The 16,561-nt window shown below is 42.2% G+C and overlaps 1 protein-coding gene across 1 annotated transcript in view; it reads right to left on the minus strand.

Annotated features, from left to right (window-relative positions):
• The window catches only part of TUBGCP3 (tubulin gamma complex component 3), a 52,735-nt gene extending 39,543 nt beyond the window's left edge, over positions 1 to 13,192 (minus strand). Inside the window, exons 1-3 of the mRNA XM_068136758.1 lie at positions 13,000 to 13,192; positions 2,436 to 2,543; positions 546 to 613 (exon numbers count right to left, since the gene is read on the minus strand). Coding sequence (XP_067992859.1) covers positions 546 to 613; positions 2,436 to 2,543; positions 13,000 to 13,075 — 252 coding nt within the window. The 5' untranslated portion in view covers positions 13,076 to 13,192. The remainder of the gene's footprint in view (positions 1 to 545; positions 614 to 2,435; positions 2,544 to 12,999) is intronic.
• Between the last annotated feature and the right edge of the window lie 3,369 nt (positions 13,193 to 16,561).

Below are 16,561 nucleotides of genomic sequence, written 5' to 3' on the forward strand. Positions count from 1 at the left end.
ATCCCCATCTGAGGGTGCACCCAAAACCCCCAGGGCTCCTCCTTCCTACCCCCCCCCCACCACACTGCTAGGCTAGTCTCAGATGGCCAGATCTGAGACTGCCCATCCCCCCGTGGCCTTGGGCCTAACCAGGCCCATGGCCGGGAGATCTCCCCCAGTTACCAGGTGGCGGAGAGGAAGGAAAGAGCCAGTGCCAGACCCCACCGTGAAACTTATAGTGGTGCAAGGGATCATGGTAGGAAATAACCTAATTTCCTGTGTCCACCCTCTGGGCTGGAATTCTGGACACAGGAAACACCCCTGTAGCAGAGGACACCCAGCCCAAACTACGACAGCCATCTACAGAAGGTTGCCCTGTCAGGTTTTGACTGTCTCCAAAGATGGAGACTACACAACTTTCTTAGGCAATCTATTACAGTATTGATTGATACACTCAGTAAAAATATTGTTAATGATCTGAGTGCTCCCCAAAACAAAGCATCACATCAGAAGGATGCATATGTGTGCTTTTAGTTTCCTTACTCCTTATGTATTTATTACACTACCTGTGAACTGAGTTTTCTGTAGAGTTCTGTAAACAAAGCAGCATCTGCTTCCCTCCTCTGTCGCACAACTATTAAAAAAAAAAGAAAGAAAAAAATTGAAAGAAATGTAATAGTCATGTCTGCAATTGTATATCTGTGATAGATTGAAAAACATACTGAAGAAAGCTTAATAATGCTTATTTCACTCTATTTACACATATCATTTTGCCTGCTCTCATTATCTACATTCCAGCCCTGAATATTCTCACATCAGAAGTGGCAAAATGTAAGTACCTGTTTTTCTTAGAGCAATCAAAACATACACCTTCTAAATAAGTGCCTTTTTTAAGTCTAGTCTGTCATTCTGTAGGTTTAGGGAATTAAAACATAAGTGAAAGTAGATATGGGTTAATGAATATTATAAAGCCCTTCACAAAACTTCAAATAATTATTCCTATCTTAGGCAATAAAAAGCAAAAAAAATGAAAGCAGTACTGCCACTTGCTCAAAGCCAAGCAGAATTCCAAGGCCACACAACTTCTACACATTAAGAAAAGTGCCAGTCTCAGTCACTGTCAGTTAAACTACAGAAGATCAGAGGAAAAGCATCTTCAAGCTTTCAGACTTCCTCAGAAAAGGCATGTTGCATCTGAAAAAGCCATGTTTAAAGAAAAGAAAAAAAAATTAGCAAAATCTGAAGAAACCTTGATGATAAAATCCATTGCTGTTAAATATTAGAAATGTTAATTGGCATCAAAAGCCATAGTTAGGTATATTTTGCCAAGTAAGTCACTTCCTGCACGGTAACTCCAAATAACTGTAAAGTTAGAAGGATATATCCAGTCGCTTGTTACATGATCATTAATATCATTGTACAAGTAGAAGCTGGAAAGAAGGAAGATGAGGGAGATGGCACTCTTCAGAACTCCTGGCAACGGGCCCAAATAATACATGCTGTGCTGTCTGATAGTACTCAAAGCATGTAGAAATTCATCACACAGAAAGTGTATTATTGCAGATTCCAGTGTTTTGGAGATGCATCTAGAGAAATTGTGTCATGGAAGCTCTGTGTAAGTGAAAAATACACATGTATTTTAAAACGGTTACAACCACTGACTTCAAAGTACCCTGATTTAATTTTCCTGACTGAATAGTCAAAGCTCAAACATAAAGCCTTAATTTAATTATTATACTTCAGGTAACTGTTTCTGGACATTCTACCATACAGGAAACCAACTGCTGAAAGCAGTATCTGGATTTCCAAGAAGAATGCATCACATCCCCACCGGTTTCACACAGTGCAACACTTAACATGGCAGCAGAGCACAACGAAATGCAGCTGCAACATAACTTACACTGTTCATGGTCTAATGTTTTGATTTTGAGAAGGTGTTGCAGAAAACTTGTAGAGAAACTGAAGGCAAGAAATACCAGGTAAATCACAAGAAATTCCATCAAGTCCCTGGATACTCATTCAGCAGATTTTACACAGGTGCTCATGAAATTAACTGTGCCAAAGTTATATTTCAAAAGTGCACATCACAAAAATATCAGTCTTCTAAAAAGAACTATGAATTCATTAAGTTTGAGTGCTATTGAGGTGAAGGAAGTACAACATTAATTGTTCTTTATTTTCATGGTGGCTAAGATACAAAGTAAACAGCAGCAAGGGAAGTATAAGCTGAGAATTCTGAAAAATCTGAGCTGTGAATACAAATAGACACACAAGAATACCAACTAGGGAACTAATGGAATCTTCACCATGAGATTTTCAGGGCATGAGCATTAACAACAGATTAGGTAACTAACTGTGAGGCAGAGTTGTCCCATTTTCAGAAGAATAAACTGATCAAATAACTTCTTGAAGAACTTGCATTCCTATTTCTAAGAAAGAAACAAACATGCACCTACGTTCTTTCTTGATTTTCTCTGCTACAAGAAATTCATCCCGTTCAACAGTGGGAGCAAAGTTGCTTCCAATAACTCTCACTGCATACTGAAACTGTTGGGCTGCATCAGCTGAAAGAAAAAAGGAAAACTTGGTTAAACTGAATCCAGCATACATGTACCTGGCTTAGATCTGATAATCATAGAACCGTTTTCATTGGAAAAGGTTATACTGTAATTCCTAGACATATATCTAACCAGACAGCAATTAAGTTTACCCATGAGCTTATCAGCGGCATACATTAAACACACTCACGTGTATACACTCCATAAAATAAGTGCGCTTACATTTGTGAATAAGCCTCTGCTGACAGAAGAGACACTTAGGCCTACCCAGTCATGAGAGAGCATTAGCACACATCAGCTGACTTTGCTTCTCCTCAGAGTCTGAAGTGCTGTGGGACTTGGTACAAAGTCACATGCACCAGCTCACACATAGGAACAATGCAGCTATGTTCACCAGGCACCCAAACTGGACTAACAACCTGTGGATCTTTACTCAGATCTCTACAACACTGGCTTTACCAGTTTGTGTGTTGGTTTCAGGTTTGGTCTGATTTGGTTTGTAAAATAGCATATATAGTTTCACCATTTAAGTTCAAAGCTAGCTCAGAGGTACTGGCATCATATCCCAATGCCTAACATTAGACACTACTGTAGAGGTCACAAGCGAATGACCTCACTCCACTGCTCCTTCCTCATACAATAATTCTATTTTTAATATTGTTGCTGAACAGCACCAGTTTAGTGCAAGGATCACTGCTTTTTGGGAAGATTAACAGTCTGCTAACACTGACAGGGCCAGCTCAGTATTAATGCCTCCATAGCACAGTCATGTCCCCACTTATTGATCTGAAAATCCATCAAATCAAACTATAACTCTACAAATGAGTCAAGTGTCCTTACGAAGTGTCAGATAAATTTCTACTCCTCATATAGTAATAACATAAAGGGAAAGATGCATAAGGAACCTAAGGAATATAAGCAAAAGTAAGTGCAAATGTATCATGTCAGCTACTTGAATCCTTACACTTCCTGACTTCAGAAAAAAACCCAAACATTTAAGCAATTCTGCATATTAGCTCTATTCTGTATGTAACAAATATGTGTGTGGAAATACATCAGACACTTCCAGTTTTAGTTAAGGAGTCAACTTTCACAGGAAGTTGTACAGTAATGCAGTCGATGGTTCAGCCAATCAAAAATAGCATGCTGGCCTGGACAAATACATACAAGACCAACACAAAAATGGAGCAAGGAAATGGCCACTATAGCAGAACTATTTTAAACATTGAATCATCTCTTGAATCAATATTTACAACTGGAAAAAAAAAAAACAACACACACCTAGGAGATACTAGTAGTCAACTGCTGATGGAATGCATGAAAATTCATTGAAAGAAAAAAATCTGGAATAAGAATATGCTTTCCAAATGCTTGTATTTTATTGTCTTTTGATATCACAGAATCAGATTGTTAAGGGCAGGAAGGGACCTCAAGAGATCATCTAGTCCAAGCCCCTGCCAAAGCATGATCACGTATACCACATCACACAGGAATACATCCAGGCAGGTTTTGAGTATCTCCAGAGGAAGGCTCCACAACCCCTCTGGGCAGCCTGTTCTAGTGTTCCATTAGTCACAGTGAAAACATTTTTCCTCCTGTTTCCATGGAACTTCCTATGCCTCAACTTCTACCCATTGCCCCTTATCCTGCCATTAGGCATGACTGAAAAGAGCCTTGGCACTCACCCTTTACATGTTTATAAACGTGAATGAAGTCACCCCTCAGCCTCCTCTTCTCCAACCTAAAGAGCCCCAGCTCCCTCAGTCTTTCCTCATAAGGAAGATGTTCCACTCCCTTAATCATTTTGTAGCTCTGTGCTGGACTCTTTCAACCGGTTCCCTGTCCTTCTGAGGCACGCGGAACTGGACACAATATTCCAGATGTGATCTCACCAGGGCAGAGTAGAGGGGAGAGGAAAATCCCACTTGACCTACTAACCACACCACTTCTAATACACCCCAGAATGGCATTGGCCTTCCTGGCCACAAGAAACAATTACTGGGTCATGACCAACCTTCCATCCACTAGGACCCCCATGTCCTTTTCCCCTTCACTGCTCTCCAACAGGTCAGTCCCCAACCTATACTGGTATGTGGGGTTGTTCTCCCAGGTGCAAGATTCTACACTTGCCGTTGTTGCGTTTCATTTAATTTCTTCTTGCCCAACTCTCCAGCCTGTCTTGAGGCTGGCTGAATGGCAGCACAACCCTCTGGTGTGTCAGCCACTCCACTCAGTTTTGTGTCATCAGCAAACCTGCTGACAGAGCACTCTGTGCCCTAATCCAGGTTGTCAATGAATATATTGACTAGTACTGGTCCCAGTACTGACCCAAGGGATTCCACTAGATACAGGCCTCCAACTAGACTCTGTCCCACTGACCACACTCTCTGACTTTGTTCCTTCAACCAGTTCACAATCCACCTCCCAACCCAGTCATCCAGACCACACTTGCAGTTTAGCTGCAAGGATGCTGTGGGAGACTGTCAAAAGAACACCACCCATTAGTTCTGATCTACTACACCTGTAAACCACCTGTAACCAGTTCACATGAAGCAGTACTCCACATGATCAGGACAAAAATATTCTCAGAGAGAATCATTAACATTTAACAGTATTTGACATGAATGGCCTGCAAAAAGAGCAAGGGTATCGTACTTTCATGGAAGAAAATGCCAATATCCAGACTACTATATGATCATAAATCTGCATGGCTTAAATGCCTTTCATAAATAAGAGTTCTACTGTTAGACTAAGCAACCCTTCATTTGCAATAAGGACTTCAAAATACAAATATAAAATAATTTCATAGATCAGCTATTGACAGCTTAAACGGAACCAATGAAACAAGTGGGAAGAATTAACTATAAGTAAATGTTTCTGAGTAATTCTTAATGCATGTCATTAAAGAACAACTCAAGATTTCCAAAAGTATTCTACAAGCCAATCAAAGTTAAATACTGACACTAAGTTATCCCAAACAATTAACAGTCTTTCATTAAACCTCAACTGTGTACCTAGCAGCAGTTAGACAAGCACCAGGCCTTCCTACTAATTCCAACATATTTTTGGCATGTTTGTTATAGTGCCTTAACATGGGCTACAAATTAAAAACAAAATTGCTGAAAGAGTTCTAGGTGAAGCATCTAGTGTGGGCTACGGTCAGGAGAAGGATCAAGGTACCAGTTATGACAAATTTCTAGGTTAAATAACAAATACCCTCACTGATTAGCCACTAAAAAGCAGAAGAGAATGGGTCTCCAGTCAGCTAATTCAACACAAGTTACAGAAAATAGCAACATGTAAAAAGAAGCAATTAAACACACATACAGACTTACAAAGGCACAAAAACTTCCCCCTGCTTTCTATGAAGAAAATCATGTTCTGAAATTAACTTCTATGCCCACCTGCATCACCCTTTCCCTCAGGGATCACGTGTCTGTCCTTCTGGTTTTTGTTTTGATTAATTAGATAGAGGTCTTAGAAATATTAAGTTTAATAGGTTTCATAGAAATGGGGACTTGTACAATAAACATGCAAACAACTCTCCCTGAGGGAGAGGCTGCAGGGAAAGTTCAGTGATTCGGTATTCCCTCTGATCTGCATGTGCAGAATGAGAAATATCAGGTACTGCTTCCTGCCCCAGACTGGAGCCAGTGAGCACAAAGGAACAGCAACCTGAAGATGAGGGAAGAGAAACCTACAGGGAATGAAAACAAGCAGGCATTATTGCAGATGAGGAATGCAGGGGGTTTCCAGAAAAGACTTGCAATGCACAGTATCACAGTGTAACTAAGGTTGGAAGAGACCTCGAGGATCATCGAGTCCAACCTATCAACACAGACCTCAGGATTACTAAACCATGGCACCAAGTGCCACGCCCAATCTCCTCTTAAACACTTCAAGTGATGGTGACTCCACCACCTCCCTGGGCAGCCCGTTCCAATGACGAATAACTCGCTCGGTGAAGGACTTTCTCCTCACCTCGAGTCTAAACTTCCCCTGGCGCAGTTTGAGACTGTGTCCCCTTGTTCTGGTGCTGGTTGCCTGGGAGAAGAGAGCAACCTCCTTCCTGGCTACAACCACCTTTCAATGAGGTCAAATGCACAGGACAAGGCATTTAACTTCAGCTAATGAACTTGCTTCCTCTATATTTGTGACCTTGCAGTGCACTGTAGCACGTTTAACTTAGTAAGAGTGTTGAACAAGAAAAAAAATTTAGTTGATGAAAAAAAAATTCTCCTATGCCTGGACAACGGAGCACTACTCATTCAGCTGCTTCTACTAACTTCTCAGTATACACTATCATCTATCTATACTGCAATCATCAGTAAGCTTGGAGAAGAAATTAACAATCAGACCATCACATTTTATTTAGGTACCCTGAATGGTAATGCAGTTTTTCCCTGTAAGCAATGCTGCATTTACTGTGTTATTTTTAAAATACTCTTTGATTTATGAACAGAATGTTTCATATCAGTGTTTCAAAAGTGCTACATTTCCTCTCTTTTGCTCCCTGTGGTTTTAAGGGTTTAGATTAAATTCAAATGAACGAAGATCCACACAATGAAAAATCAAGTGGGTTTATTGTCTTTATTTACCTGATGAGATAATTGCAAAATCCAGCAGAGAGGTGTACAGGATCTCTAGGAACAACCTGGAATTCAATTTCTCCAGAACTGACTCAGAAAGACACTGCCACAAGTTTGGGTGGGGTTTTCTTGGTTAATATTGGAAGATGGATTTATCTCAAAATAATTGAAGAAAATCACAGACTGTCATTCATGTGTTTTCTGATCTAGTTCTGCAGTACAAGAAAATAATGATGACAAGACTGAGAGACAAAGACACAAAAGTATAAGTTTCTGGACATAAATCTTAAAAATTTAAATGTCAGTCCTCAGTTTAGCCAAAAAACACAGCAGATACACTATTAATAGTAAGCAGCAGGGGTTTGGGTTGGGGTTTTTTTAATAACCATCTATAAAAACACCAACCACAGCATGCTTAAAGGACAGAAACATAGTATAGTCCTTTCTGCACTGCCACAACAAGGTATCTGAGAATGATCTCTAGTTGAAAGACTAGAATTCCATCCAAAAAAATCTGATTATTAAACCTGTTACACTACTAATAATATGGAATAGTTATCTGCTCTTTAAACATATGGATTTACACTGGCAATTGAATAGCATTGTAGCAAGACTGCTTTTACATTAAATTTTATGCAGATTTTCATGTTTTATTCATATGAAGCCCAGCATCTCTTTTATAAGGAAAACTCCCCACTGCAGGAATTTCTTCAGCAGATAATTTCCTATGAGTCTGTAAAATAATTTCAGTGCCTGAAGGGATTAAACAACTTAATATGGATACCTGTCAGTAAAATAATGATCCACATAGGTTGTAACTAATTGACACATTTAATTGCTCCCCGTCTCAAAAAACAATCACTGAAAGAGCAGATGGGCATCAAGTACCCAGCTATCTATCTACATGTGTGTGCATCCTTCTTCTTTTAAAAGTATTATGTAACAGCAAGCTCAACATCATCTGATGCATGGAATTGATGCAGCTGGCTGTGGGGTGAAGGGGAGGAGGGAAGGGAAATAACTGATCACAACTTCTTTTTTCTAGAGGTCTGATCAGAGCAGTGAATGCAGAGAGCAACAGACACTCCCCCTCAGACTACAGCCCTTCAGTAATGTACACATACAATTAATGATACTGGTGAGCAGGTATACAGCTAGACAAAGAAATAGGACTTGTGAATCACTAAAAAAACCAGCCAATCTAAACCCTCCCCTTCGAGCAGAACAATATACTAATAATTCAAATATCTATACTCCACCCAGACAAACTTTTCTACAAACAACGCAGTATTAAAACTGAACTACTTCAACAGGCAGGTAGCAGCACAGGAAATGCTAAAATTCAGCAATTTCTTTAATATTTTTTTTTTCCCCAAAAAAAGAAGCTTTACCATTACCCATACATACAGGAAGTGAACTGATATTTACTTTTCAGTCTTACACAGTTATTCCAACACCATTGGCTATAGGTCTATTGAAGTTTCCAGACACTACAAAAAATGAAAGTCCTGAAAACCTAAGCAGTAATTGAAACCATTTCCAAACATTGATGTCTGTGATTTTGAGAAACCTTGTTTCCTGAAAATCACAGATTTGGTTATCTTAGTTTGTCTGTCAGCATACTTTCCAAACTACGGGACAATTCCAAAGAAAGCCTACCATAACCAAAGAGTAATCACTTTCTCTCTTGCAAGACTGGAGAGATTATTGGCTACCCAGAGAGTGTAGTCTCCTTCTCTAGAGATCTTCGAAACCCACCTGGACCCACGTGACATGCGCTAAGTTATCCTGCTTTTCAGGGGGGGTTGAATTCAATCTCTGGAAGTCCCATCCAACCCCTAGCATTCTTTGATTAGCAAACTGTCTCTACTATCTCTTCTTCCTGTCAGTTGTCCATCATCCTTCACAACAGTTTTGCTTAAGGGCAGATGGAAAATTATTCCAGAACAATGACATTCTCAACCGCATTCAATGCTCCAGGGATGACATTGTCTGGCTAACAACAACTGTGTAAACTATTCAGATACAGTTGCTGCCATCTAACACATGCTGAAGTAAAAGCATTTTTTTTTTTCTTGTAACAAAGTGTTTGCTAAACACCTAATGTGCCACTTTTGTGAAACTAAACCTGAAAGATGTAGAACTTGAGAACCTTCTCACATATACCACAAGCAGATTTGAGGAATGCCTCACTGGACTATCAGCAACTTGATCACGGAATCTCCACTGAATTTTTGCCTAACTCGTCAACTTGCATTTGCTTCTGTTATTAGCAGATATAAAAAAACCTCTCCATACAACCTTCTGAATTAACTCCATGTTTTCAAACACACACCCCACCATACTGTAATATTTAATCCAATAGTTCAGAGCTTTTAAAAAAACAAACAGTAAACATCAATAACAAAACTGTCACTGACATCACAGAGATTAAATTAAGGCTTCAGGTAGCAAAATATTCTCTGAAGACTGAAATACTTTTGAGAACATGCACATCTCCAGAAGTACTCTGGCACACAAAAAAACTTTTTGGGATTCAAAGGCAAACAGACACAGTTTGAATATTTACAGCAATACTATCTGATTCCATTGCAAGCACTAAGAGTTCTTAAAACTTGACAAGCTTGCACAGCAGTATACTATTCCAGTAGATACTATGCTAGTATCTAATATTATCCAACAAGTTTGTGAAAGATAGCTAAGAACAAGCAGCTTTTTGTCAGAACAATTAAACTCTCTGTTTAGAAGGGAATGCAACTCTGTATAGCTGCTGAGGTCCACAAGTAAGAGAAAAGCTCACAGAAATTACTGTACATGCAGTCAAGCTCCCTGCAAGATTGGGTACTGGTGTAAAAGTGAGGTGGATAGCATGGATAAACAGAGAAAGATTGTTAAAATAAAACTAGTACACTATTTCCTAGACACTGTGAGGACAGGATGTAGGAAAAGTCAGCAATGGCTCCAACTGTAGAGATTCCCAAGTAACTGCAGGTGACTGGGCACACAGCACCATTGGAAAGCAGCTTTAAGCCCTTACTTGAGAAGTGGCAAAAGCACTGGACCGCCCCTTACTGTTAAAAAAAAATAAATAAATAGTTGAGGTACACCTTTAAATTTTTATTTTCTTTTATTTTAAATAGAGTTGTTCTACATAACTCAGCAGACCTTGCTGAGCAGAGGCAGAACTGATTGGGGAAAAAAAAACACCACCACAAAAGCCCCACCATAACTAGGCCTATGCAGCTGACTGATTTTGGAAACAAAGCAAGTCATCCACTTTGTGGATGGTCTCCAAAGAAGGGGAAAAGAGAGGGGACAGCTCCTTCACTAGGAGCCTCTGCAGTCACATTCCATCACAGCACAAATTCATTTAAACATAAATCTTTAACAAGTGGGGAAGATGAAGGCCTTCTACAGCCATCACAGGCCGCAGAAGAATTTCTGATAAAGCTTGTTGTCTGCTGGGTTTATGAAGGAGTTCAGAAATGGGATTGCAGAATGCAGACATAGATGCAGAGTAATACCACTCGTCCCACATTAGCTTTAAGTGCACTTTATGACACAGACATTATATAAATTGAATACTTCATCTCCTTCTGAAGCCAGTTTCCCCACAAACATAATAAAACACAGGTGCAAAAAAGGAACATATCCAAGTAGAACAAACATTAAAAACTGCAAACCCAGGGAATATACAGGCAAGAAGAACCTGTAGTGGTGTAATATGCAGATTTTGATCAGCTACAAGGAATAAATAATTTCACTGGATCAGGTTGCTCAAAGTCCCATCCAGCCTAGCCAGAACACTCCCAGGGAGAGGGCATCCACAACTTTTCTAGGCAATCCATACCAGCACCTCACTATTGTCCTTGTAAAAATATTTTTATGTCCAATCTAAACTTAAACCTCTCATAACTTAAAGCCACAGCCCCTTGTCTTGCCACTTCAAGCCTTGCTAAAATGTTTAGTCTGTCACTATCATAAACCCTCTTTAAGTACTGAAAGGATGCAATAATGTCTCCCTGGAGCCTTATTCTCCAAGATAAGGAATTCCAACTCTCTCAGTACATATTCATAAGAGAGGTGTTCCAGTCCTATGGTAATTTTCATGGTACTCCTCTGGTACCTGCCCTAAGAGGGCACTATCTTTCTTGTACTGGACCCCAAACTGGACATTCCATACAGAATCTCATCAAAGCGGAGTAACGGGGAAGAACCAATTTCTTCACTCTCCAGGTCAAATTTCTTTTTGTGGACTTCAGGATACAGTTGGCTTTCTGAGCAGCCAGAGTACACTAACAGCACACTTCCAGTTTTCCAGCACCACCCTGTCCTCCCCAAAGCCGCTCCCAATCTATTCATTCCCCAGTCTGTACTGATACTGGGGGTTGCCCCAATCCAGGTGCAGGACCTTGCAGTTTGCCCTGTTGAAACTCATGAGGTTGCCATGAGCTCACTCCTCAGGCCATCTGAAGTCCCTTCTGGATGGCAGCTCTTCCCTCACGCAGATCAGCTGCACTGATCAGTTTGCTGTCATCTGCAAAGCTGCTAAGAATGCACTCCATCCCACTGTCTATGTCATTAATGAACATACAGAGCACCATCAGTTCCAGTACAGCTTCCAGAGAGACACCACTTGTTACTGATCTCTGTTTTGACATTGAGACATTGACTGCAACTCTCTGGATGTGGCCATCCATCCAGTTCCTTATCCATGGAATAGTTCATCCATTAAATGCATACCTTTCCAAATAGAGACAAGAATGGTGTGTGAGATTATGAGGTGCAACCTCCAATAGATAGAAACAAAGTTTGGGAAAGAGAGAGAACAAATATATGTGCACCTTATCATTCATTTTCTAGACTTCTAAGATAGCAGTAATTCACATCCAGGCCATGTTTTCATCATTTTAAACCCAATTGTTTACAATAGAACAATACTTTGAATTATTAGTTACTACCATGAAAATACCTAAACATAACCAGGAGTGACTTGTCAGAAGACAACAAGGTGGAAGAAGAACACATGAAACATTTACAATGGCTACTAAGGAGGAAGAAAGCCATTTCTCATACTAGAAAACAGGTATGAGAATACCCAGAGTGTAAATGTCTCATGAGCAATGCTTATAAACAGAGAAACTTTAAAAGGAGACTTAGCAGATCCATCTCTTCTTTCCCATCCTCCAACTGCTTACTAAAAACAGTCTTTGCCTTGACTGCAACAAATAGAAACTTATGCAAACAGGCAAGAGATTCCTCCCCTTGCTTGGAGGATCACAGCAGAATCAAGATGCAGAGGACCTAGCAGATGTCAATGGCTGGACTGGATCAGACACCGGAGAAAGGCGGAGACTGCTGAGCGGGTACAGGAGCTACCTTTTGCCCCAAACACCCCTGGGGAGGTGCCCCACTCCCCACATGACGGAAGCACGGTAATCAGCCGGCGAGGCTGTCCGGGGGCGGAGTAGGACACGAAGCATTTCTCCCGCCGCAGGGCTCCCCGGCTGCCCGCGGCGCTGGCTCGACCGGACTGCTGCCATGCCCAGCCGGCAGCAAAGCTGCTTGGAAGGCCAGGGTGGATCGCCCAGGCTGCCGGCCCCCATGCAAAGCCCCGCGCCTCAAGTCCCGCCGGGGCGGGCGGAAACACAATCGCCGGCGAGGGGGCGAAGGGGACGCCCTTGGCAGCCGATCCGGCGGGGTCGGCACTTCTCTACTGGGGCCACTCCTCCCCGGCAACCCCTCGCCCCACTGAGACAGCCCCCCTAGGGTGGCGCGCCCTCCTCGCCCCTTCTGCCCGACACCACACAACCCCCTCCACCTGCGAGATCAAACTGCTGTCTGTGGAGGAAATGGCAGGAGAAAGCCTTTACCTTCGCTTTTGCCCAGGATGCGGCAGCAGAGGTTCTGCAGCAAAACGTTGGGCGATTTTTGGTCCGGGGTCGCCATCGCCGCCCAAAAGGCAGGGATGGTGTTGGCGGGGAGCGACGGGCAGAGCCGGAGGCACAGCGAGATGACAGGAGAAGGGAAGAGAGGAAGCACGCCCCACGCAGCAGCCCAATGACCTGGCAACACCTCCCGCCCCGACCGTTACCGCCGCGCGCCGCCTAAGGCGCCATTTTAACAACCCGCCGAAAGCCGCAGCGGCGGCAGCTCAGCACCCACAATGCCCCTGCGCGCGGGACGGCATCGGAGCGCGCCGCGGCGAACACCCTCCGCCGCGCCGCCATCCCTGCGCAGAGGTTCCGCTTCAGGCACCGCCACCCTGCGGCTCTGCCTCTTGTCGGGCGTAGCACATCCTGGTAGGCCCACGTCCCGATGGAATGTTAGGGTGACCAGACCTCGGCCACAGCTGCGAGGCCGGAGATGCATGTCAGCCCTGCCCACGAATGTCCCCCAGATTTCCCCAAACTGAAATAGATAATTTGCATCCTGCAACAGCTTTCCATTAAAAACAAACAAACCCCACACCTTCTCACCCATCCCTCAAAAACGGGGGGACTCATTCCTCCTCAAAGAAGAACAAGTAATATGCATCTGTGGTATGGCTGCACGGGCTGTAATTGACTGTGTCAGGGAGTCGAAGCATGTTGGTAACTTTTCTATACAAAGTAGTTAGAAATCGGTATGGATCTGGGAAAAGATCCTCAAGCTGAATCTTCCCTGCACTGCGGGCTTCAGGGCTGGGCAGCCCCGGTCTCGAGAGGTTTTGGCCTCTGGCTGACTGACAGAGTGAGGTGTGGAGGCAGCATGCTTGTGGCTGGCCTGTGGTTACCTGCTCCTCCCTGGTCACCCTCTAACACAGTCACCAACTTTCCCCAGATATCTGTCTTCCATTTAATTTACTCAGTAAATTCATGGTTGGTTCCTTCCCCAAACACGTAATTAAGGAACAAGTGTTCTCCCTGTTCTGCTGGAGCTCTTTCTAACCCACCACTGCCCAGTACCCTGGGCAGGTGTTTTGAAACAATGTAGCAGCTAGGTGGGCCTAGTGCACTACTGCTTGTAGGCAAATTCATGACGTGCAACACACTTCTTTCTGGCAGCCCTTGTTTGCTTCATTATCTCTGCATGGCCAGGATTTTGTGTATATACGTTCACAGACTTGTCAGGGTTGGAAGGAACCTGACGAAACCTGAAGGGAGGTTGTAGTCAGGTGGGGGTTGGTCTCTTCTCCTAGGCAACCTGTGTCAGAACAAGAGGACGCAGTCTCAAGCTGCACCAGGGGAGGTTTAGGCTGGAGGTGGGGTGAAAGTTCTTCACAGAAAGAGTGATTGGCCATTGGAATGTGCTGCCCATGGAGGTAGTGGTCACCGTCACTGGAGGTGTTTAAAAAGAGACTGGATAAGGCGCTTAGTGCCATGGTTTAGTTGATTAGATGGTGTTGGGTGATAGGTTGGACTCAATGATCTCAAAGGTCTTTTCCAACCTGGTTAATTCTGAACCTCAAAGATCATGCAGTTCCAACCCCCATGCCATGGGCAGGGACACCTAGATGAGGTTGCTCAGAGCCCCATCCGGTCTGGCCTTATATTCCAGGGATGGGGCTTCCTCCACCTCCCTGGGCAACAGCACCTCCACAGACACATACATACAATGGGAACATTATAGATGTAAACAATGTCGCATTACTGATAGAAGCTAATCATGATGGCGAGCCAAAAACTGAAGGTCATTGAGGGTGTGTGGGGTTTTGTTATTTGGAATATTGTAGTAGAACCATCATAGTCATTATATATTAAAATCTTAGTGATGTTTTCTTTAGTCTCTTTTGAAAATTAAGGTAGAACTTCAAATTAATAAAGTTATCAGAATCTTCAGAATCTTATGTGAATAAGTGGAGGTTGGAAGCTGCATCTTTACTAATTCTGAAAGACTTAAAAGATAGTCTGACTTTTTTCATACCAAGCAACAGAAGAATCTGTTGCCTTCTTTACTGGAAGCTATCACAATCATTGTCCTGTAAAGAGCCGCTGATGATCACTTCAGATGGGGAAGGTCTTAATCTATCAGGTAGCAAATATTGTTGTTCACATGGAAAAAACAAACAAACAAACTTTGGCAATAATATGAGCAAGTGTTTTTCCTTTACAAAATCTATATATTCCAAAGGAATTCAATCACTCACAAATACGCTGTTACTGTGGATATTACCAATTCTTTCTGGTCATGCTGGCCTTTTTACCTATCACAGTTTTGTCATCACGCTGAAACCAGAATACATTGTGTAGCGGCACAAAAAGAACATGACATTATGACATTAAAATGGGCTCGCTCCTGTGTGCATGCCAGCAACCAATCTAAGCTTTTCAACATCAGCAAAACCACATCTTACGTTATGCTTCTGAAGTCCTGCAATAGCTAACCATTATGTTACATTACTGTGGATATATTCTTTATTTTCTAGCCAATTTTCCTAGGGTAATGAGGCTTCTGTAGTTGTCCTGTGTGTCAGTTCCACCTCAAGGCTATTTAATCTCTTCACCATTTCAAAACAAATTTTGTAGAGGGATTGATTTCTTATGGATATTAACTTAATAAAAAGTGTATGGAATTCAGTGGCCAGGAGTCCAGGTTAGCAAGCCAAATGATTGGTAGGTACACCCTGGACGGCTATGTGTATACACCTTGTTCTGGAACAGCTACAGTATCAGCTACCTTTTGCCCAGCCTGGTAGAGAGATGATGCAGAAACTGAAGGTATAAGGGACAGAGAACTCTTGAAATAATGTGGAAAGTAGTCAGAGATAGACAGGAGACATGTCAGTTGCTGGAAAACAGAGGAAACTAAGAATCATAGTATCATAGAATCAACAAGGTTGGAAAAGACCTCAAAGATCATCAAGTCCAACCTGTCACCCACCTCATGACTACTAAACCATGGCTTCATTAGTTCTGCTGCTCACAGAACTCCTTGCTTTTTTCTTAATGAAAAAAAAAATATAATAATCCTATAATCTTGTCTAAAATATGGTAATTCTGATAAGTCAGGTTGCTAGTATATGCTGGTTATTGTGGCTCTACAAACTCCAGTACAGCTATGATCATACTGATCAGGTTAAGATAGCCACATTTTTATGGACATGCAGAATCTTGTCTGAATTTATTTCATTTTTGAAAAGCAAGAAGAAAAGATTCCTATTTGGATTTTTTGTAATGCATAAAATCCATCAGTTAGAAACATAGAATCAATAAGGTTGGAAAAGACCTCAAAGATCATCAAGTCCAACCTGTCACCCAAGACCTTATGAATACTAGACCATGGCACCAAGTGCCACATCCAATCCCCTGTTGAACACCTCCAGGGATGATGACTCCACTACCTCCGTGGGCAGCCCATTCCAATGCCTAACAACTCTCTCTGTGAAGAACTTTCTCCTCACCTCAAGCTTAAACTTTCCCTGGCGCAGCTTGAGACTGTGTCCTCTTCTTCTGG

Source organism: Melanerpes formicivorus, unplaced genomic scaffold (assembly GCF_026170545.1).
Source record: "Melanerpes formicivorus ecotype bairdi unplaced genomic scaffold, bMelFor1.0.p_v2 SCAF_1, whole genome shotgun sequence".
NCBI lineage: Eukaryota > Metazoa > Chordata > Aves > Piciformes > Picidae > Melanerpes > Melanerpes formicivorus.